This window comes from Vipera berus, assembly GCF_964194415.1.
Source record: "Vipera berus genome assembly, chromosome: 17".
Taxonomy (NCBI): Eukaryota; Metazoa; Chordata; class Lepidosauria; order Squamata; family Viperidae; genus Vipera; species Vipera berus.
The window spans coordinates 880,275-904,093 of record NC_138220.1 but is presented as its reverse complement, the minus strand read 5'-3'; the positions used below and the strand labels follow the sequence as shown (position 1 = coordinate 904,093).

Here is a 23,819-nt window from a genome sequence, read left to right as displayed (position 1 = left end):
GCGGTCCTCCTCATCTCGCCCAGTCAGAAGATATTTTACGCAGCCCAGCAGTCTAATTAAAAATCGTTGATTTACTCCAGAGTTCTCACATTTGATTGTTGATTAATACTAATTATATACATAAATCCAGGCTGACCCTGGACAGAGAGAGAGTCCATGCTTTAAAGCTCTTTATATTTAGCACAAAGTTTCTTTGCTTGAGAGGAAGGCCAAATTGTCAGGAAAAAATGTTGGCTTAAAGGCCCCTTCCTCTCCATGGCCAGAAAACTAGTTCATTAGAGATGAGGAAGAGGCTGGAAATCAACATTTGAGGAGGGGGAGGGGAAGGAGGAGAAAGAAGGAGAAGTTGTAAACCACCAATTCTCCAACACTCCATTTTCCCCTAATCAAACATGGTTTAAAGCATCACTTTCACCCAGCATTATTAACCACCTGGTATAATTCAAGGTTTTTTTGGGGGAAAACCACCCAAATCACGTCACAAAACAATGGGCCTCCTGAAATTAGGTCCTCAACAGGAATATTAACATTTGTGCTGTCTGAAATCCATCCTCAAATCCGTCATGGTGGATACAGGCCACCTTCTAAGGTCTTCTTCATCTTAGGGAAACAGACCGAGAGTTGCCGGATCCTGCCTGCTGGATGTCCGGTTTATAAATTTCTCACGATTCGTCTATCTTCCAGGTTTCTTGCTCACTCAAGCTTTTAATTTGACTGGACATCGTTGGCTGATGTGACCGGCATCCTTCCCCATTTGCTGCTCCTCTTGATTACAGATGAAAGATTCCTTGGCTGGATGGAATTTGGGGTAGGAAAAAAGGGGAAAAAACCCACCCTAGCCTTGAGACAAGGCATAGAAAGAGAGGGAAATTTTTGCATGGAGAAAATAAACGAAGGCAGGAAAGAAGGAGAGAAGGACGAGGGGGGACATGACAGCAGCGTTCCAATATTTGAGGGGCTGCCCCGAAGAAGAGGAGGGGGGGCTCCATCTATTTTCTCCAAAGCCCCTGAAGGCAGGACAAGAAGCCACGGATGGAAACTCACCAAGGAGAGAGGCAACCTGGAACTAAGGAGGAACTTCCTGACAGTGAGGACAATGAGCCAGTGGAACGACCTGCCACCAGACGTTGTGGGGGCTCCGACACTGGAGGCCTTTTAAGATGAGATTTTACAGCCACCTGCCTGAAATGGTCTAGGGTCTCCTGATTGAGCAGGGGGTTGGACTAGAAGACCTCCGAGGTCCCTTCCAACTTTGTCATTCTGTTAAAAGGGAAAGATTTGCAACCGATTTTCAGGGTGGGATCTAGAGGGAGAATTTTTTTTTAATCCCATTTATATCCCGCCCTTCTCCGAAGACTCAGGGCGGCTTACAATCTAAAGCACAAATCAATGAAATGACGCTGACTTTGACCCCGCTACCTTGCTACGAATCCCTTCCTCTTCTGTTCGTCCACATTCTCTGCCGAGTTAACATCTCAGCCTGTCTCGGCCCCCGGCAGGCGCTCTGACAGATGGCACCATATCTCTGCCTTGTTCAAAAGTTATTTCACATCAGAAACAGCTTTATCTCCCTTCCCTTCGCTCCCTCTCACCTTCCTGAGTGTAAGATAAATGCCTCGCGCCATCAAAAATATTCCAATATGCAGCTGGGATATTTATTCGGGATGACCAGCATTTTTAATAGTGATTTATTCTGTGCGTTTCCAAGGTTTGAAAGATACTGGAAACGTAACCCTTTGATGGGAAAAAAGGAGGACGGGGGGGGGGGGGAAAGAACTGTGGGGGTCCTTGATGCTCTCTGAGCTTGATGGTTTTCTCGAAGACATTTCATTACCAAGCTTGGTAACATCATCAGTGATAAAAGTGATGGAGGAGGAGGAGGAGGAGTAAGACTGTGAGGGTCCTTCATGCTCTCTGAGCTTGATGGTTTTCTTGCAGACGTTTCATTACCAAGCTTGGTACCATCATCTGTGCTAGAAGGGGGGAAGAGGAGGAGGAGGAGGAGAAAGAGAAAGAGGGGGGGAAAAGAGGAGGAGAAGGAGAAGTGCCAGCTGACAAAAGTTTCAAAAGCTGCATCCAAGCCGGGGCTGACATTTGCTGAAGCATCTCCCCCCCACCACCAGAAAATAAACATTTCCAATGTTCTTTTCTCTGCATTTTTTTTCTTAATTCTGCCACGAGGCCAACCCATTTCACGAATCTCCTTTTGACGATAAAGGGAGGAAGGCCCTTAATCGAAGAGGCTTATCGGGCCAAAGCTGCCAACTGCTCAAACAAGATACCAGGTCTAGGCGGGGCAGCTGACTTGGAGCCAAGAAAAGCCAGGAAGAAACCGAGATGTTTTGCCCTTGAGTTTTAACTGGGGAGGCTCCGAGGGAGACGGATAGAGACTTCCCAGGAGGAGACCCTTTTGGGGGGAAGGGGGTGTTCCTGCCCTGCCAAGGAGCAGTCCAGGAGTCCTGCTTTCAAAAAGCCACAAAGAGTCTGGTCCAAGTTCTCCCCCTTCTCTTGAGAAGCTGGACAAAAATAATGGCCAGGGGTTCCAACCCCCTAGATTTTGTTATCAGTAGCAGAATAACAGAGTTGGAGGGGGCCTTGGAGGTCTTCTAGTCCAACCCCTTGCTCAGGCAGGAAATCTATACGATTTCTGATAAATGGCTGCCTAGTCTCTTCTTAAAAGCCTCCAGTGATGGAGGACCCACAACCTCTGGAGGCAAGCCGTTCCACTGGTTAATTGTCTTCACTGCCAGGAAGTTTCTCCTTAATTCCAGGTTGCTTCTCTCCTGGATGAGTTCCCATCCGTTGCTTCTTGTCCTGCTTTCTGAAGACAACACTGCATATCCCTCAAAACCTGTTCGGTTGTGAAGATGAACGGGGAAATGCAGTTAGGAAGGTGGCCGTTATCAATGCAGAGAATTGTGCCAGTATTGTGTCATTCGACCCTTGTTCAAATATATGTAGTCCTCAACTTAAAAACCATTTGTTTAGTGACTGTTCGGTCAAAAAAGACTGTCTCTCTTTTTCTCTTTTTTTCTTCCTCTTTATCTTTCTGTCTGTCTCTTTTCCTCTCTCTGTCCCTCCGTCTCACTTTTCTTTCTATTTCTCTTTCTGTCTCTTTCTCTGCTTTCTCTCTCCCACACACAACCAAGAGCCAGGAAGCTGGCAACTTGTCCTACGGCCTCTCATCCTCTTCCGCCGTCCCCCTTTTCTTGTGTTGCTCTCCCCCAATCCTCTTTGCCTGGATATCAGGATCTGTTTTTTTCATTATTAAAAAAAACCCATCATCCAAAGCAGGGCTTCAAAGCAGATGGCTGTCCCCATCAGCGGGCTCTCCTGCGTGCAAATTACTGACAAAACTCAAGACGAGATGCAGCTATAAAACGCCGGTTGTGTTAAATCACCAATTTTGTTCGCTCCATATGTACGCTTATTATGCAAGGAGGCTGCCTGCGCCTGACAATATTGCCCCAACCCTGGAAGTTTGCAAAATTCCCTCCTTCCCTTCCCTTCCCCCCCCCCTTTTCTTTCCTTTCGTGTTTCCTGATGCCTTCCCAGGGAAAAAGCCCAGGGCGCCTTTTCCTCCCCTTTATGGCAAATTTCTGTTTTCCTGGCGAAGGTGTGAATTTGGCTCCTGGGTTTCTCTGCAGCGCATTAAACACATTTTTGAATGCAATTATAACCCGGCTGCTTCGAACATGCATGTTTACAAAACGCCCATGAGCTTAATTTTTATTTTTCTTCTTCTCCATGATGGCCTTGCATTTAAAAGTCCTCCCTGACCAAGCATGTCGGAATTCGAACAGAGGGCGAAGCAAACTGCAGGGACGACGGAGGGAGGGGGGGGGAACCCAGGTAGTCCTTGACTTACGAGCACCACTGAGGCCTGAATTTCTGTGTTGCTAAGTGAGACATTTGTTCAGCCAAAACTTGAGCAAAATTTCCCTTGCTAAGCGAGACAGCTGTTTGAATGAGCTTTGCCCCGTTTTACGACTTTTATGGGCACGGTTGTAAAGCGAATCACTGCATTGTCTAGTAGTCTCCCAAGGACATTCCCATGAAATGAGCAGAATCTTGCAAGTCTGGAAGTCCCTTTCTCTTCCCTCGCCTTTATGGTTCAAGAAACTGGGGGGGGGGGGAGTTTCCCCTGGTGAGATGTTTCCCACCCACCTTTCCCTTCTGGGGGCTCAGCTGCCTCTTCTCTGACCGATATCTTGTCTGTGTCTCTTCCTCCCGTCTCCCAAGGTCATCCTCACAACCCATTACATTCTCTCCCAACTCCAGGGTTTTATGACTTAGCCCGCGAAGCCCTTAACCCCCATTTTTGCTCTGCCAGGTGCTATAAGGGGCACTGGCAACCCCGCCTTTCTCCGCTGCACAATGCCATCCTCTACTTCCTTTGTGCATTCTTTGCTCTTAACTTTTAACCCGGTTCAAATTAAGGTTTGAAACCACGACCCCGGGGGCCATCTAAGCAAATGAGCACACATCTAATTTCTCTCCGATCCAGTTGTAATCACCGCAGCACCCGGAAATCCTGCAACTTTGCTAATGAGGCCGAGAGGCACCTCCACCACACACACACTTCTCTTCCACCTTTGTGCCCCGCTTCCCCCGAGGTCAGCCCTAATTATGAGCCTAATTTGTATCTCGCTCTCCTTCCAAACCGGATCATAACACCCGGGATGCATTGATTAGAGCGAGTCTCCAGCCGAGCGCACAAAAAACTCGGGAAAGTGACTTTCAACCGGCCAAACGTTTGCTGACTTAATGAAGCAGGTCTGCTAAAGCGACTGGGAAATAGTTTGTGGATTATATCGAGGCCACTGACAAGTGCCACAGAGGCCAAATATTAATCCCCGCACCTTTCACTGCACCGCGGATTTCTGCCAAAATAGGAATACAGGGAGTCCTCAACTTACAACCACAATGGAGACCCAAATTTCTGTCGTTAAGCGAGACATTTGTTAGGGGAGCTTTGCAGCCATTTTACGACCTTTCTTGCCACGGTTGTCGAGGGAATCACTGCAGTTGATAAGTTAGTAGCCTGGTTGTTAAGTGGAACCTGGCTTCCCCCCTTGACTTTGCTTGTCAAAAGGTCGTAAAATGAGATCACATTGACACACAACCCCCGGGATGCTGCAACAGTCGTAAGTACGAACCCGTTGCCAAGCATCTGAATTTTGATCTTGTGACCACGGGGGGATGCGGCCAAGGTTGTAACTTTTTGCCACTTTTTCCAGTGCTGTTGTAACTTGGAATGGTCACTAAATGAAACCTTGTAAGTCAAGGACTGCCTGTCAAATAGATGCCAACCAGTTCCAACTGCAGAACCGATTCTGCCCAGCTTTGAAGTTTCCTGCACGGCTCCGTGGCCTTTGCCAGTGGATACCTGCTCTCTCTACCCAACAAAACTCAAACACGTCCGTTGACATTTTCAATATCTGAAAAGGAAATGGTGATATTCACAGGCGCAATTTATTTTTGCTCGCTCTAGCTATGGGTGGAATAACGAAGGGAAACCTTTCGGAGAGAAAACATGATTGTTTTGACAAGCGGCCCACCCATCACTGGCCTCTTCTAAGCTTTGATTCGCTAACCATAAATAAAATCCTATGGTTGTTATTGCCAGGTAGTACACAAGCCAGAAATGGAAGGCATACAGAATAATAGAGCCGGAGGGGGCCATGGAGGTCATCTAGCCCAACCCCCCTGCCCAAACAGGAGACCCTATACCATTCCAGACCAATGGTTGCCCCATCTCTTCTCAAAATCCTCCGGTGTTGCAGCACCCACAACCTCTGGAGAAAAAGCATCCTGCTCATTGAGAAGTTGTGGCTGCTCCGTCGCTGGAGGTTTTTAAGAAGAGATTGGACAGCCATTGGTCTGAAATATATATAGACCATTAAATATATATCACACTAGAAATAAAAGTCCAAAGTTCTTCTCCGTCTCCCTCCGCCCCAAACTGTCAAGCCTCTGCCCGGCTTCCTTGCTCAGCCATCGCTTTGCAAGTTAAGAGTCCCAAATCTTTTTAGCTTCCCTTGTGTCAATCTCCTTTTTTGCCGCTCTCAGCAGCCTGGGGAAAAAAAAAACACGACAGCCGCCGACACCTCAGCAATTCAGCCCTGATATTCTGAAATATGATTTAGTAAGGGCCAGAGCCTTTAAAGGCAGCAACATTCTTCCTTCGCAGGCAGACCGCAATGGACCTCAAGATTTGCATTGCTCGGCGAGTTTTGCCCCATTTTACGAGCTTTCCTGGTGCTGTCGTTAAGTGAGGAACATGGTTGTTAAGCGGATCTGGCTTCCCCACCAACTTCGTTTATCAGGAAAGTCGCAAAAGGGGATCACGTGAGCCCCCCAGGGCGCTGCGAGCGTCGTAACTACGAGTCCGTTGCCAAGTGTCCAAATTTTGATCACCTGCAACGTTTTCAACGCGGTCGTGACTTCAAATGGCCACTAAATGAATGCTCGTAATCTTGAAGGGTCGCTAATGTTGTAAACGGAGGGTCCGCTTGCATATGGAAAGGGAAACTACGGAGCAGAGAGGAAGGGGGGGGGTGATGTGGTCAGCTCAGCTTGTCTCTTATTTAGCCTTGCTGCAAACCGCCCAAAAATTCACACCAGACTCTTGTTTCCCCCCCCCCCCAAAAGAAACCCGGTTAAGATCTTTCGAGAAACCATAACCGTGATTTGAAGCTAGGCAAAGCTGGGTCACAGAGAAATACCTTCTCCTGCCCTGTAACTACCGTAGATTGACGGGCTCATCAACCGCCACAGGAGGACCTGAGAGCCGAACTACACGTTGCCCTGTCTGCAGAGCCAGCTGCCACCTGAAGCTCCTGCAGGCGTCTCTTGAAAGACAAAAGCCAAAAAATATTGAAAAATCTTTTTCCCAAGCCGAGGGTCGCCGTCCGACCGACTGCGCTCAGTTGCAGCAGAGTGATAAACACCCCCAGAACTTGCTAGCACAACGCCGCAACATCAAATATGCATGGGTGTTTGGTATAATTGCGGGGGGGGGGGGAAGCCCCAGATACTGGGGAGATCTGTGCACGGAGGGGACCGGTTAAGGAAAGCTACAGGAGAAAACGGTAGAAGAAGAAGAAGAAGAAGAAGAAGAAGAAGAAGAAGAAGAAGAAGAAGAAGAAGAAGAAGAAGAAGAAGAAGAAGAAGAAGAAGAAGAAGAAGAAGAAGAAGAAGAAGAAGAAGAAGAAGAAGAGGAGGAGGAGGAGGAGGAGGAGGAGGAGGAGGAGGACGGGAAGAAGAAGAAGAAGAAGAGGAGGAGGAGGAGGAGGAGGAGGAGGAGGAGGACGGGAAGAAGAAGAAGAAGAAGAAGAAGAAGAAGAAGAAGAAGAAGAAGAAGAAGAGGAGGAGGAGGAGGAGGAGGAGGAGGAGGAGGAGGAGGAGGAGGAGGAGGAGGAGGACGGGAAGAAGAAGAAGAAGAAGAAGAGGAGGAGGAGGAGGAGGAGGAGGAGGAGGAGGAGGACGGGAAGAAGAAGAAGAAGAAGAAGAAGAAGAAGAAGAAGAGAGAAGAAGAAGAAGAAGAAGAAGAAGGAGGAGGAGGAGGAGGAGGAGGAGGAGGAGGAAGGAGGAGAGGAGGAGGCGGATCTCGTTTTCTAGCTGCTAAGACAACCCGGCAGGTTGTCTGTCTGGCGCCAAGGGGCTCCTCCTCCTCCTTCTTGTAGCTGCCTGGCCCGCACAGGCTCTTGACAGGGGGGGTGGGTCTGGCAGCCCCCGGGCTGGGTGGAGAAGGTGGGCCTGCTCCTTCATCTTGAGAGGCTGGCTCAGGAGGACGGCCTGCGGCTGAAGGCCTTCATGCGCTTTGCAAGCCGGCTTGGTGCCTCCAGCAAAAGACCCTGGATGGCGCCATTGGGGGTCCCCACGGAGCTGCGGCTTCTCCAGCTGGCTGCGTTTTCCTTCCCTCCCTTTTCCTCTCTTTCCAGCTTCTTCACTTTCTCCCTCCCTCCCTCCCTGTTCCCTCTTTTTCTCTCTCCTTCCTTCCTTCTTCCTCCTTCCCTCCCCCTCCTTCCTCCTCTCTCCTTTTCGTCTCTCCCTCCCTCCTTTCATTTCCTTCCTTCCTCCCTTCCTTTTTTCCTCCCTTCCTCTTACTCCTCCCTTTTCTCCTTCCTCCCCTCCCTCTTTCCTTCCTTCCTTCCTTCCTTTTCTAAAACTCTACAACAATTAAAAACCATAAACCGGTTTAAAAAAAACACCATCCAGAACATCCATTTCCTCAATCAATCACCCCGCCCCCTTTCCTGGACACACATGATTTCCAGAAGGGAAACCCAGAAAGGGTCTGTGTGTGTGTGTGTGTGTGTGTGTGTGTGTGTGTGTGTGTGTATGCTGGGGTGGGTGGGTGTTAGGAGAGATTTGGAGCACCCACGTAGCTGTTAAGACTTTAAAGGTATATTTTTTAATTAAAAGAAAAAGACCGAAGCCGTGATGCATCCTCATAAAGCAGATAATTTTACAGCTGGGTGGTCTCCCTCTGATGTACTTGAAAGCCATTTTCAAGTGACATAAAGTTTAACATAGCGGTACATCTGCCTACCCACCAGATTCTACAAGGAATTTTCAATTTAATTATATGAAAGGATTGCTATGGAGGGGCTAGCAAGGATGCTCAGCGGCTGGAATTGGGACAGGAAATAAATCCTTTTCCGGTGGAGAGAGCAGATTATGTGTGTGTGTCTGTCTCTCTCTTTCTTTCTCTCTCTTTTTTTTGAAATCTGTTTCTTGTAGGGATGGGGGGGATCATTTTGATGCCTTGATCGATGGCTTGCTCTCTCCTTCGATTGATTGGGGGCTCTGAAAATGTTTATCCGTTTATATGTTACTTGCTGGCACCGAGCTTATCTTTGGCCTCCGTGTCAAACTTCTGTTCAGACATTGTATAGAATATAGCTTTTTTTTAAAGAAAAAAACCCCCACAATAATAATAATAATAAAGATACGGAACGTAGCCTTAAGGCCCAAGGGGCTGAAACTGGACCCCTATTAACGGGATGGTTATTTATAATTTTGGCCACCGGTAGGGCAGGAAGGTGACTTTAGAAACACAACTGTACACTTACACACAAACAACGGCGAAATGGAAGGGCCAGGAAAGCTAGAAATAGCCAAGAGGAATTGGAAAATGGCAGGCAGAGTTGACAAAATGCCAATAATCCAATCCAATCCAATCCAATTATACTTTACTTTATTGTTTTAATTTAATTTTATTATTTTATTTTTATTTTTCACACTTAATGACCGCCATAGCATCCCCATCATTAGAATTCAGACGCTCGGCCACTGACTCATATTTATGACGGTTTTGCAGCATCCCGGAGTCATGGGATCCCCTTTTGCGATCTTCCACCACGCAAAGTCAAGGGGGAAGAAGCCGGATACATTTAACAACCGTGTTGTTAGTAGGACAAGTGGAGCGATTCGCTTAACAACCGTGTCCCCCCAAAAAGTGGTGAAATGAACAACTGTCTCGCTTAGCAACGGAAACGGTGCTCGTGAGTCGAGGACTACCTGTAAAAGTCTATCTTTTGGAGAAGACGAAAAAGATTCCATCCGCAGGGGTGACTTCTCCAAAATTAGACGCTCCTTGCCAACAGCCAGCCAAGGTCACCGTCCGACGCAAAACAGAAAATGTGGGGGGGGGGTTTGGCCGGCAAAGATTCAGCCCCCCCCTTTCCGCTTTTCCAGCCGCGTTTCCCAAAACACGGGGGAAAATATTTCCATTTAAATGCAAAGTGGATAAGATCAGAGGCCCAGATAAAAAGATGCACAAACGGTTCCTCTCCAGGTAAGCTGCATGGGAGATGCGCTCTGCTCATTTCTCCCTCGGCTCCTTAAATTGGCTTCAGGGCTCCAGCAGAGCCTGGTTCTCGGTGACCAGTTTGCCGGCCTCGTTCTGCTTCAAGGGAGCAGGGGAGGGGGAAGAGAGAGAGAGAAGACCCCAACCGGCCTGGCTTTCATCCGTTACAGGTGCTGCACGGTGGTTGGTAACCGGGAGCAAACCGACATGAAACATTCATCTGCCCAGCGAGAGTCTTTGAACCGTTCTTCCATCAAACGCCCTGGCAAGGACCGCAGGGGGCCGCTAAAAACCCACCGCCAGGAGGAAGAAAGAGGAAGGGCCTTCTGAGGAGTAACTCCCCCGCGGTGGGAGAATCAAAGTGGGCGAGGCCGAGTGGTGGGTGGAAAGGAGCGGAGCGTCATGGGTGGGACGTTCCTCGGCTCCACGGAAGTCCCAAACGGAGGGGAGACGTGGTGGGCACCCATGACGGACCCACTTGCTTGCCCTTCCAGGACTCCCGGGGGTCTCCTGAGTCTCTTTCTCCACCCATTGTGCAGCTGAGGGCTAGGCTGCCTCTTACCTGACCCTCCCCTCTTTTCCGTGTCTCCCCACTGCAAGACCCTTGTGGGTCCGAAAGTACAATTCTCCCACCGTCTCCTTTACAGCCTGGGAAACTTGGGGGGGGGGTTCCTACTGAGTTGCCTGTCCGTCTAGACCTTTCCCCCCCCCCATTTGTCACAACAGGACAATCCTCTTTTACAAAACAACTGGGACGCCCTTCTGTTTGCATCATTTGGTTACAAATACTAGGATTTGTTTGTTTGTTTTTAAAAAAAATATAAAATAAAATAAAAGCCACACATCCCTTTTAATCCAGCTTTTTTCTTTTGCCCGATGACAAGGAAGTGGGAGATAATAATAATAATTTTTAAAAACTCAGCGATCAGCCTCCCTCTCAATTTTTCCTGCCAGATTCTTAGACGATGAAACTTTTGAAAGTAATTTCCTCACTCCCCCCCCCATTTTTTTTAAAGGGTTAAAATACATTCCTCCAGCAGCAGGGGAAAAAAAACAACGGAACAATTTCTCACCCCTTTTTGACACCCAAAACAAAATTGCAAAAACTTGGAGGGAATATCATTAAAGGTTAATTATCGGTAACTTAAAGGTTATTTTTGCATACCTCACCTCCTGGACAAAAAAAACAACAAAAAACTCCGGTTCTTCATTAACATGCTGGAACGTAAATTAAGCTGTAAGGCATTTAAAATGCCAAAAAGCCTCTCCATTTTATGATCCAGGGAAAAGATCATGAATAAATATGAATTTGTGGCAGGAAGAGTCCTTGGCCGATATGGGGTCAGCGAAGAGATGCCAAAACAAAAGATAAAAAAAAATACAATACAATAAAATTGAACCTAAGTATTCTGACAATCCTCCCTTATCCGTGATGTATTAACCCAAGACGATCCGATGAATTTTCAGATTAAAAATTCCCTCTGGGCACCGAAACGGTTCTTCGAGGAGATTTCTGGAAAATTAGGACAAGTGCCATCTTCATATCAATTCTCTACATGGATCTAGTTTACTGGTGAAGGCTCCAGGCGAGAAAACAAGTGGCGCTGAGTTCTAGTTCAACCTTAGCCATGAAAGCCAGCTGGGTGACTCTGGGCCAATCGCCAGGAGACGGGGAGTTCTAGTCCCGCCCTAGGCATGTCGGAAAGGTCCCAAATGGGGATCTCGTGAACCTGGGACACAGCAGCCGTCATAAATATGAACCAATCGCCAAGCGTCTGAATTTGATAACGTGACTGCGCAGGGACGGTGCAACGGTCGTAAGTGTGAGAAATGGTCATAGGTCTCTTTTGAACGCTGTTGTAAATGAATTGTTGTTAAGTCAAGGACTGCCTGCAGTACCTGGAATCGCCACCAGAGACCTCAAATCTTAACACCTTCCCTAAGGAAGAGGTTTAAACCAGCTTCTGCCCGACATTAAACTGACTTCTCCTAAGCAAGAATTCCTGCCAGACGCCAAAGAGGGGAACATTCCTTCTCGTCTGCTGCCTCATTGCATAATTCATGGGAATTATATTTAAAATTAAACTGTCAAAGACAGTGAGCCGGTCTCGGTTGCAACGGCATGCCTGCCATTTAGGGGTATTTTGCACAAAACGGGGGGGCCGCCGTTAAAGGGAGCCGCTATTGGCTTTCCAGCAATCCTGGAAGACTGCGAGAAGCGGGGGGGGGGGAAGCAAAAAAAAAATCTTTATAATCAATATCTATTATTCCAGCTTGGACTACTTTATGTCTTCTGAAAAGAGAAAGATTTTTTTTCTTTTAAATTGTATTCATACGGGCGGGTAGGCTGACATATTGATAGGGCTCCGCCGGAGAAAATCCATCAGGTCTGTAAAACGCGAGGCCGTTATCTCTGTTTAGCTGGGGTTTGATCCCAGGGACAGGAGACCGGATGGAGGGCAGGTGACAAAACTGTCCTCTTTCAGGTGGTGGGTGGAGAACCTGGTCTTCCGGGCCCATCTCAGGGAGAGACGGATTTTCACAAGGGTTGAGACATGACACGATATAGCATCTTCCAATATTTGAGGGGCTGCCAGAAAGAAGCGGGGGGGGGGGTCTCACCTATTCCCCAAAGACCCCGAAGGCAGGACAAGAAGCAACGGAGGGAAACTAGTCAAGGAGAGAAGCAACCTGGAATTAAGAAGGAGAAACTTCCTGACAGTGAGGACAATTAATCAGTGGAACTCCATGCCACCGGAATGCCTTTAACAAACAGGCATTTCTGAGCGTGAAATTAACAGAGCAACCTTGAGGATGATCCTCAAGGATTCAAAGCAGCATCAGAAAACACCCAGCGATTTTCCGTGTCCTTTAGTTATCTCGGAACCGTCGCTGGCTGCTTTCAAAAAGGATTATTCTCCCCTTTTAAAGGGTTTCCCCCACCCCCCAGGTAAAAGAACGTGAGGTAGCATTATGACCTTATCCTTGTTCATTAATTCAGCCCCGCCATTGTTCCCAGCCTTTGCTTCAAACCAACTTTGACTAATCTTGGTTTTAATGAAATTTCCCTCCGTAAAGCAAATTATTAATATTTACTGCCCCGATTTTGTCACAAACACTGAATAATTCATCAATTAACACCACCATTAATTACATAATGCCAAATTAATATTTTTGCATAGATCCCTGCACACCTGCAGAACAGCCCTGTCCCTCCAGTGTCAGAAAAGCACATCTCCACGCAATTAAGATGCATCCTGACACCGAAACGTCGCGATCGGTGTGTGTGTGTGTGTGTGTGTGTGTGTGTCTGTCTGTCTGTCTGTGTGTGCGCCCCTGCTGGGGAAGCACACAACGCCACCTACGTCATAATCTCCCTGCATTAATGACTCGGATTATGCCGTCTGGAATCAAATCATCCGCTTCGTTGGCCTGCTGATGTGATAAATGGTGGCGAATAACAGATTAGCACAACTGGAAGGGACCTCAGAGGTCATCTAGTCCAGCCCTCTGCCCCAGCAGGTGACCAGGACAAATTTTGAAGACTCCAGGAAGGGAGGGAGGGAGGGAGGGGATGGAAGAAGAGAGGAAGGGAGGGAGGGAGGAAATAATTATGATTAAAAGAATTGCATCAAAGGCAACCCATCACAAAATATAGCCTGCTAATTTATCTTGATGTGGCATTTAGTTTTTAATTAGCTTCACTAATGCTTAAGTTAACATATTAGTGCATTTTTCTAGCCACAATGGGGGGGGAAAGGGAACAATTATGGCGGTGTTGAGAAGTTCATTCAGGAAAAATCTTCCAACGGGACCCTTTGCAGTGGTGGCAAAGCAAATCAACTAAGTTATTAAATAAATCATGTGGTCATTAACAGAATCTGGTTCCCCCCCATTGACTTTGCTTGTTGGTCCAGGGTCTCCTGTTTGAGCAGGGGGCTGGACTAGTAGACCTTTAAGGTGCCTTCCAACCCTATCATCCTATGATCTACGTTCAAAGCCATCAACTTTGGCTCTAGAGAAGACCGTCAGCACAAACCCACGTCAACCAATTCACACCTACATGGTTGACACCCCTCAACTCTGCTTCCAATTTTCCATCGAAGCTGGCCAGGCTACCAATTTATATCCAGGCTAATCAAAAACAGCCTATTTAAATGAAATCGGAAGACGATCCCCACAATTCTTCCGGATTCTTTTAAAAGGCCAGTCCTGTTTTCATCCTGTTATGACACCATGTAAATTTTTTCCCCCTCTCGTTTGCAAATTGCTAAATATACCCGGAAAATTAAACACGTCCAACTTATTACAGCCGACAGCGGCGCTAGGAGTTTTTCCAGCAACTAATTAGTTATTAAGGAATTGCAGATCAAAACAAGAAGTTAAAATCAAATCAAATGGTAAGCGTTCGGTAGATTCTGCACAGCAATTTATAAGCAAAACTATTTGTGCGGTGATATTGTAAGGAAGAAGAATGAATAAACGCATTTTAGTTGTTCATAATGACCTAATTTGGGGATTAAATGATTGTTTCCTTAAGAAAAGCTATGGCAAATCTTATTTATTTGTACAGGTGGTCCTCAACAAACTAAAACATTTGTTAAGTGGGTTTTGCCCCAGTTCACAACCTTCCTTGCCACCGTTGTTAAGCGAATCACTGCAGTTGATAAGTTAGTAACACGGTCGTTACTATCAATCAATCAATCAATCAATCAGAATAGAACTGGAAGGGACCGTGGAGGGCTTCTAGGCAGGAAACCCTACACCATTTCTGACAAATGGTTGTCCAGTCTCTTCTTAAAAACCTCCAGCGATGGAGCATTCACCGCTTCTGGTGGCAAGGAGTTCCACTGGTTAATTGTCCTCAGTGTCAGGAAGTTTCTCCTTAGTTCTAGGTTGCTTCTCTCTTTCATTAGTAGAGAGTTTCTCTGTTGAGGATAATATTCAAACGTGCTCAGCCAATTCTCATTCATTTTGAATTAACTGGACCTGAAATTTATCTGCTCCTTGAAATCTTAAAAAAAAAAAAAGCCAGCGCGCTCCAAAATCTCAGCTTCGTTGAATAGAGGCCAGATCATTTTGGAATATGCGTCTATTCTGTTCAAACGTTCGCTGAATCTTTGATAACTGCGTTTGGCGTAATAAGGTATCGGATTGCAATATTTGAAGACATTCGCGGGCTGGCAGTGAGCACGGATTCGGATCCGTTCAAAACAAAAAAAGGAAAAAAATTAGAATATTTAAGGTGTCAACAGCTTGGACGTTTGACATTGATCAAGACAATTTGGCTTCAAATATTAAGCTCCCTCTCACTGGTTGGTTGGGTCAGAATGCAGCAGAATGAGTTTTGCCACCAAGCTCAGAGAGAAGCGAGGACCCCACAGTCCTCCTCCTCCTCCTCCCCCCTTCTAGCCCTGATGATGTTCCCTAGTTGGGTCATGAAACGTCTGCCGGAAAGCCACCCAGCTCAGAGGGCACCAGGGAGCCCTCCTTCCAACCCAGAGCCGCCCCCCCACCCCTTTTAGGGACCAGCATCAAAAGAGCAAAGCCATCCACAAAGCTTTCACGAGGAGACCGTCTTACCTGGTCTTAGGGGAAGTTGTTAACCATTCTTCATGCTTTTCGAATGTTATTAGGTAGGCAGCGATTTCCTGGAAGAGAAGGAGAGAGGGCTCTTTTAGAACGTAGAACAACAGAGCTGGAAGGGACCCTGGAGGTCTTCTAGTCTGACCCCCTGCTCAAGCAGGAGACGCTTTCATACAGGATGACAGAGCTGGAAGGGACCCTGGAGGTCTTCTAGTCTGACCCCTTGCTCAAGCAGGAGACCCTAACCCATTTCAGACAACTGGCTGTCCAGTCTCTTCTTGAAGACCTTCAGTGCTGGAGCACCCACAATTTCTGGAGAGAAGCCATCCCACCGATTAATAGTTCTCATTGTCGGGAAATTTCTCCTAATTTCTAGGTTGCTTCTAGAAATTAGTTTCTAGTCCTTGGTGCTTTGGAGGATAGGTGGAGCCCCTCTTCTTTGTGGCAGCCCCTAGTCGATTGACAGGTGCCAGTTTTAAAAAAGAGGGCATTCCCCTGAGCACTTTTGAAGTTCCCACGTACGAACAAAATAGCCAAATTGGGGCAAAATGTAAAATTCTAACAACACGCCCAACTTCCTTCCAATGTCCCAGCAAAGCTTTGACAAGGTGCAGTTTTAGTACATATAGAAAGTTTGTTGAAATGAAAAATGATAAGGCTGTCAATTATTATTTTTTCTGCAAAAAAAGAAAATGTCATTTCAAACATTTTCACAAACAGCTTCCGAATTTGACCAGTTCAACCGTATCCGAGATATAAACCTTCGTTCAGGTCGTACCCAAAGAGCCAGGGAATTGACCCAGACCCAGAGACACACAGACACAGCCCGAATCTCACGACACTGAAATTGTAGAGTTGGGCGGCGAATGCCACACACGATCCCCAAGTTTTTAAGGAGAGCCTGAAGTCCCAAGTCCTCAGCCGCCCCCCCCCCCCTGCTCGGCACTTCCTTGCTCTGCTCAGAGCCTCCTCGGCTGTAAGCAAGTCTGGTTTTAATACTGCAGAGGGAGGCGTTGCATCGGCCCTGCGTTGTGTGTTGCACTAAGGTTTTATGGCGCTTTTCACTGTGGGTGTTTGTGGCTTATATTCGCGTTCCCTTTTCAAGCATTAGTTCCTTAAGGGACACAATGAAATGGTTGCGCTTTGCCTTACTTTAGATGATTAGATAGATAGATAGATAGATAGATAGATAGATAGATAGATAGATAGATAGATAGATAGATAGATAGACAGACAGACATTCCTCCCTGCCTTGTCCCCTCTGCCTGTTTTCCTCTCTCCCTTTCTCTTTCTCTTTCCTTCCTGCCTTCTCCCTCCCTCCTCCACTCCTCTTTTTTCCCCTCGGAGGGCTACTACCCCAGGGCTGCCCACAGTATGCCAAGCCTGCCCTTGTGTGTGTGTGTGTGTGTCGGGGGGGGGGGGAGGCTGGGCTTTGAGGGAAGAGGGGATTCCTCGGGAGAGCCCCACACCCGAGCAGGGAAGAGAGGAGAGGGGGGACCCGCCAATTCCCCTCCAGCTGCTTCCAACATCTGCCAGGGCTTCAAATGCCACTCTGGGATTCCCCAGCCAGGCACGGAAATGCCTCCTTTCCCACCGTCTCGGCTGGAAGGCTGCTTTGCTGCTCCTCTGGGCATGGCTGGAGTGCGTTTGGCCTTTTACGAGAGCGGTGCGAGTGTCACATTAATGACTTTGCTTCCGCAACCTCTTTCCCCGGCGAGGAAGCCTTCCCAGCATCCCTTTGGGCAGGGGTTGCAGGAACTCCCCGACTTACGACGGCCCCACTTTCCCGTGGCTTCGTTCTTAAGTGAGCTTTGCTCCGTTTTACGACGGCATTTTTTTTTTGACGGCACAGAGGTGCCCCTCAGGACCATAACTAAGCCAAAACCTTCCGTCGCTAAGCAAGGCAGTTATTAAGCAAGTCTTGACCCCTTTTCGCAACCTGCCTCGTCCTGGTTGTTGAGGGAATCGCTGTGGTTGTTAAGCAAGTAACATGGTTGTTAAGTGAATACGGATTCGCCGTGGACTTTGCTCATCAGAAGGTCGCAAAAGGGGATCGCGTGACCCCGGGACACTACGACCGTCGTAAGTATGAGTCATTTGCCAGGTAGTTCTGGTCTCACAATAGTTCATTTAGCGACCGTTCGGTTCTCATCGTAAGTCAAGGACCACCTGTCTTTTTGCAGCAGGGAAGAAAAAACAGGCCGTCTTTCTCCTTTATTGAGCCAGGAAGGGGAAGAGAGAAAAAAAGAGAATTTTGCCCTGCCGGAGATAACAAAGATGCCATTAAAATAATAATTAAAAGACAAAAAGCCGTCAGGCTTCTGCGATAATAAACCGTCTTTTGATGCTCATTAAGTCTCATTGTGTGTGTGTGTGTGTGTGTGTGTGTGTGTGTGTGTGTGTGTGTGTGAGAGAGAGAGAGATTTGCAGGGTCAAATCAATGTCTTCCTTCCCAAAAAGGGGAAGGGGAGCGCAATCAATTAAAGCCCCCTCCGTTCTTGCTGCTGGGGAGCTTATTGTGTGCTATCGCACAATTTGTCACTCGACACAAAAGCGGGGATGGGGACAGCCAAGGTCGGCTCACACAGCCGGGGAGGAGGAGAAAGGAAGGGGGGGCACTGCTGAGGGGAATCGCTGCAGTGCTTCAATTAGTAACCCAGTTGTTAAGTGAATCTGGCTTTCCCCCCATTAAGCTGGCTTGTCGGAAAGGGGGTGACCTGACCTGGGGACGGCGCAACCGTCATAAATTGGAACCAGTTGCCAAAGGCCTAAATTTTGATCACGTGACCCTCTGGGATGCCGCAACGGTCATAACGGTCCTAAGTCAGGGCCGTTGTAAGGGCGAACGCTCACTAAATGAACTGCAGTGAGTCGAGGACTACCCGTACCTCCTTATTCAGGAGCAGTCTACCTGCGATGACCCATGGCTGGGAGGATCTTTCCATAGACCTCTGGGGGCCTTTGTTAGACTCCATTCAATATTATTGGAGCCTTTAAAATAAGCAAATTTCTCTCTTTGTCTCTGTTTGTCTGTCTTGTCTGTCTGTTTGTCTCTCTCTCTCTATCATCTATCTCTATCCATCCATTATTGTCTATCATCTCTATCATCTCTCTCTCTCTCTCTCTTTCTCTACCTCTCTCTGTCCCTCTATCATCTCTATCATTCTCACTCTCTATTTCTCTATTGTCTATCTCTATCTATCCATCATTCTGTCTCTATCATCTTTTTCTATCTCTCTATCTCTGTTTCTATCATCTATCATTCTCTTTATTTCTCTATCATCTCTACCTATCCATCATTCTGTCTTTCTATCATCTCTTTGTATCTCTTTATCTACCTCTCTATCTCTATCATCTATCATTCTTTCTCTCTTTATCATCTCTCTATATCTATTTTTCATCTACGTATCATGCCTGTCTGTCTTTCTATCTATCTATCATCTCTCTGTTTGTACCCCACTTTTAATATTTTTTACAAATAATTCAAGGGGGCAAACATATCCCCCCCTCAAAACCCCATGGCTGGCTGGGGAATTCTGGGAGTTGAAGTCCACTCATCTTAAAGAAACCCCGCTCTAGATCGTTTTGTAGCAGAAGTACAGAAGGTTTATTCTTTGGGGGGGACGAATTCTGGACTTCCCCATTAGCAGTGGACATCTCCTGGTGGTCTCCCATCCGTCTAGGAAGAAAACCCTGATGCTCAGCTTTTCACCCTCCACCAAAGTCAGCCAGTGGCTGCCTCTCCCAGTGGCAGACTAATTGGCCTTTTCTTTTTTCTGTGCAGCAATTGCACTCTGACGCAAGAACCGTCGCCCTGCGGGTAAATACAGATGGCTGAGTTAACGTATTGAGGCTAATCTCGAAAATGCAGAATTTTGGCAGTCGGAAATGCCAATTCGCCTGAGCCAAATCGTAATATCTCATTCTGCACTGCCAATCTTCTTTTTTAACTTTTTTTTTTTGGAACAAATGAATCAACAATTTAATTCGGCGGGGAGATCACTTGCCCTTAAAAACAGCGACGTCGCCTGGATTCCGGGTTAATCGCAACCGTTTGTAGCTGTAATTTTTTTGGGGAAGAAACAGTTCCTCCTGGGATGCGCGAATAGGCCTCGACTTAGGGGCCCCAAATTTCCGCTGCTGTGCGAGACAGTTGTTAAGTGAGTGTTGCTCCATTTTACGTTGTTAATTTCAGAACCGTATTCCTAACAAATGAGCGATTCGCTTAACAACGGTGGCAAGAAAGCTTATAGAATGGGGCAAAGTTCACTTCACAGCTCTCTCGTTTAACCATGGGGAATTTGGGGGCGCCACTGTGATTGTAAGTTGAGGATTTACCTTTATTTCCACAGCTAGACACCGAAACGAGGGGCTGGACTAAATGACCTCTATGATCCCCTCCTTTTCATGCCTTCTACCCTAGCCCGTCAAGGCTGCCTCCCCTCTCCGTAACTTCAATCCATCCGCAGCTTCTGGCTGAGCTGTCAATCTCGCCATTTCCACCCCCGCCCATCTTCTCCCCACCCCGGTCGTGGCTGGATTCAAGGCGCAAATAAATTAAAAGGACACTTGAAATGTTGTGTTTTTTGTGTTCCAACTGAAGATGGAGGCCCCGACTAATGTCCCTTCTAATTAGATAGAAACAGGGGTGGGGTTTTTTTTATGATCAACATCTGAAACCGCCACTAATTGAGTCGTTTAGCATCTCCTCCATGCCGCGCTGAGCGCCAGCAGGAAGTTGTGCAGGGAGAAGGTGGCCACAGAACGGGGGGAAGGAGACACACAAACACAAGCACACCCTGCAAGCCGGCCAGCTGCACAAGGCCCCTTGACCGTTGCAGGCTGGTTGCATACCTCTAACATAACAGAAGAGAACAGAACAGAATAGGAATAAGTGAATAGAATGGAATAGAATAATATTCTATTCTATTCTATTCTATTCTATTCTATTCTATTCTATTCTATTCTATTCTCCCTCACTGAATTTAGATCAGCCTTCCAAGGTTGGAGATCTGGGCTGAGATTTTTTTTTTCCAACGAACTATTAGAAACTCCCAAATCCACCCAGATCCTTTCAGGAAGAACATAAATTTATCTCAGGCCCCGATGACAGGGCTGCCTTTTATGTAACCAGCTCTGTCCTTAAATTTTCACACAGTGGGATGTTGCCATTAATAACGACGTCTTATTAAGCCTCTCTTAAAAGGCCTGCACTGCTAATTTAGCTGGGGAGAAAAAAAAGAAATTGGAAGAGAATTTCTTGTACCGGTTTCAATTAAAATAACATGATGCCTTCAAAGTGATACCTTAATTAGACACTCGAAAATGACATTTTGGAATCCAGGGGTCCAGATCATGTGATGAGGAAGGTGTTTTCTTGTAGCACCCTGGCCCTCTTGGAAATAAAATCCCTGGGGTGATATGGGGGGTCCCCCCCATAAATCAATCAAACAGAGGTTTTTCAGCAGCCAGCATGCATGCGGTAGGGCTTCACAAGACCCATTTATCTCCATTAGCTCATGAGCAATTCTGATTTATCTGCAGGATCTCCAGCTAAGGAGCCGTAATATCCTAAAGGATGCTAGTTATATGCAACTAAGGTACTTAGAATAATAGTCTTGAGAGGGACCTTGGAGGCCTTCTGCTCCAGCCCCCTGTCGAAGGAGGAGACCTTATATCATTCTGGACAAATAGTTGTGCAGTCTCTCCTTAAAAGCAGTGATGGAGCCCCCACAACATCTGGAGGCAAGTTGTTCCACTGGTTCATTGTTCTAATTGTCAGGAATTTTCTCCTTAATTCCAGGTTGCTTGATTGGTTTACATCCATTGCTTCAAGTCCTGCCTTCAGGTGCTTTGGAAAATAGGCAGACCCCCCCCCTCTTCTTTGGGGCAGCCCCTCAAATACTGGAAGACTGTTATCATGTCCCCCCTAGTCCTTCTTTTCATTAAACTAGACCTCCCCAATTTTTGCAACCGTTCTTCCTACGTTTTATTTATTTTTTTAGCCTCTTAAGCATTTCAGCTGGTCTTCTCTGCACACAGTCCTTCTTACTCCCAAGGTGATTCTCACAGGCCATTACAAAGAATAATTGGAGGAAGCAAGGGGAGGGATCTAAAGGCTAACAAGGAGGGATGATCCAAGACCCCTCCCTGGCTTGGTGGTGGGTTTTCTACCCATATTGCTCCCTCTGCCTGCTTCTGCCGAGGGATGCAGTTAGAGCCATTCAGCGCACAGATTTTGTTTTTAATATACAATAAAGTTAATTTACATCGGGACAGCAATGCGCCAGGCACTCTGCTGGTTATTAATGTCATCTTTCCCCCAGCTCCTTTTGGGATGAAGCACCAGATCCTCAGCAAACTGCACTCCCCCCCCCCGAGTCGATTCCTCGACTTCGTTTAAGAGACTGGACAGCCATTTGTCTGAAGTGGTCTAGGGTTTCCTGCCTGAGCAGGGGGTTAGACTACATGACCTCCAAGGTCCCTTCCAGCTTTATTATTATTATTATTATTAGTAGTAGTAGCTGGGGGGAAAAAGAAATTTAAATGAGACACATTGGAAAGTGATGGGGACAACTGCATGATGGAAAAGGAGGGCTAACTAAAGCTGAAGTCTTAGGCTAATGCTTCTCAGTCTTGACACCTGGAAGTCATGGGTGGACTTCAACTCCCAGAATTCTCAAGCCAGCCAGAGCCTAGGGGGGCGGAGTCAAGGCAATCATCAGCCTGCAGTACTTACGTTCCCACAAGCGATCTAAGTTCAACCCCTCTTGAATTCCATTAATTCATATCTACTGCCAATTAGTGGACTAGATCCTTGTGTCCAAGCAGTGCTCTACTTACGACCGCAAGGGAGCCCCAAAATTTTAGTTGTTCACCGAGACAGTCACTAAGTGAATTTTGCTCTACGTTCCTGAATGGGCAGGTTCGTTAGCCAGTGGAGCAGATGGCCACATGAATTCTCTTTGCTTAAGAGGAGTCTTCAAGCAGAGGCTGGAGGCTCATCCGCTGTGGATCCCGCCCGGCTTTCAGGTTCAACTAAGGATAGATTCTTTGAAGGAGTACAGGCAGTCCTCAGTTTACGACAGTTCGTTTAATGACTGTTCGAAGTTACAACGGCAGTGAAAAAAGGGACTTAGGACCATTTTTCACACTTACGACCTGTAGTCAGGTAACTATGTTACCAACTTAACAACTGCGGCAAAGAAGGTCGTAAAATGGGGCAAAAGTCACTTATCCACCATCTCGCTTAGCCACAGAAATTTTGGGCTCAACTGTGGTCGTAAATTCGAGGACTACTTGTACATATTCAGAATCACTTAGGCTGCCTTTGGGAACTTATACTGTCACAAAGCGCTTCAACGCCCCCTATATTGTCCTTTGCAGATATTGTGTGTGGTTTATTACACAAAAAAACCCGGCACCAGCCAGAAATATTACAACTTTGCTGAAGGCTCAAATGACGATTAGCATTTTTTAGCCATAAAGTATTTTTTTTAATTAAAGTGCGTGCATTGTTCTTTCTGAGACTATTGCAGACTTAATCGGCTGCAGGATAAACATAACTTTTATATGCACTGGGGAAACTTAAAGGGGAAAAAAACACCTTGTTTTATTGCAATAGTCACTTTCTTGGAACCAAACTTGCAAGATCTCCGAAGTAGCCCTGGACACGTGATTCCTTTTGGGGGATCACATCAGGAAAATGCAGAATAAAATACACAATAATAGAGCTAGAAGGGACCTTGGAGGTCTTCTAGTCCAACCCCCTGCTCAGGCAGGAGACCCTAGAAATATTTCTACATCCAAAATATATTTCCCTAAAGACGCCTCCCTGTTCCAAAGAGCCACGTTTAACCGATAAAAGTGATCTCGCTCGGATCTCATTCAATTCAGTTTCCTGCTGATCATGTTTGGGTCAGATAGGGAAAAATCAGATTCCTCAATTCTCTTTTATCTATAATGAGACATCAGCAAAAGTTTCTGCCCTCGCATTGCACAAGGATCATTAAAAGGAAAATGTCCACTCTGATTGTTCTTTAGTTCCACATTTCTGGAGAAGTGTCTTTTCAGCACGTTTTCGCATTATGCCTCATTTTGCACAGGTTTTTTTTTTCTTTTTTTTCCTGCGCCCGCATAACGACACAGTTCAATGCAAAAAACCGATATAAATCTAGCTTATAAGAGACTCTCGGCAGGAATTCATTTAAAACTGTAAATGTTAAGAGATTCAGCCTCTGATTTATAGGAGGAGAAATCTCTTTCTCTTCCCGCCCCCCCCCCTTTCAAACAGGGTATTAAAATGCTTTGTAAAAGGAAGATACGAATTAAATCACTGCCAAAGAAGCACGTCAGCAACGATGCTGTCGGGATGCATCCCGAATGCAAGGCTGTTTTTCTCCAGCACAAACCCAGA

At 46.7% G+C, this 23,819-nt stretch overlaps 1 protein-coding gene across 5 annotated transcripts in view; it reads right to left on the bottom strand.

Annotated features, from left to right (window-relative positions):
- The window catches only part of CAMTA1 (calmodulin binding transcription activator 1), a 188,340-nt gene that overhangs the window by 120,814 nt on the left and 43,707 nt on the right, over positions 1 to 23,819 (bottom strand). For all 5 annotated transcript variants that reach the window (XR_014028216.1, XM_081341384.1, XM_081341383.1 and 2 more), the window contains one exon: positions 15,401 to 15,468. Coding sequence is in view for 3 of the 5 variants with exons in the window: in XM_081341384.1 (XP_081197510.1) it covers positions 15,401 to 15,468 (68 nt within the window). In the remaining 2 variants the exon portion in view is untranslated. The remainder of the gene's footprint in view (positions 1 to 15,400; positions 15,469 to 23,819) is intronic.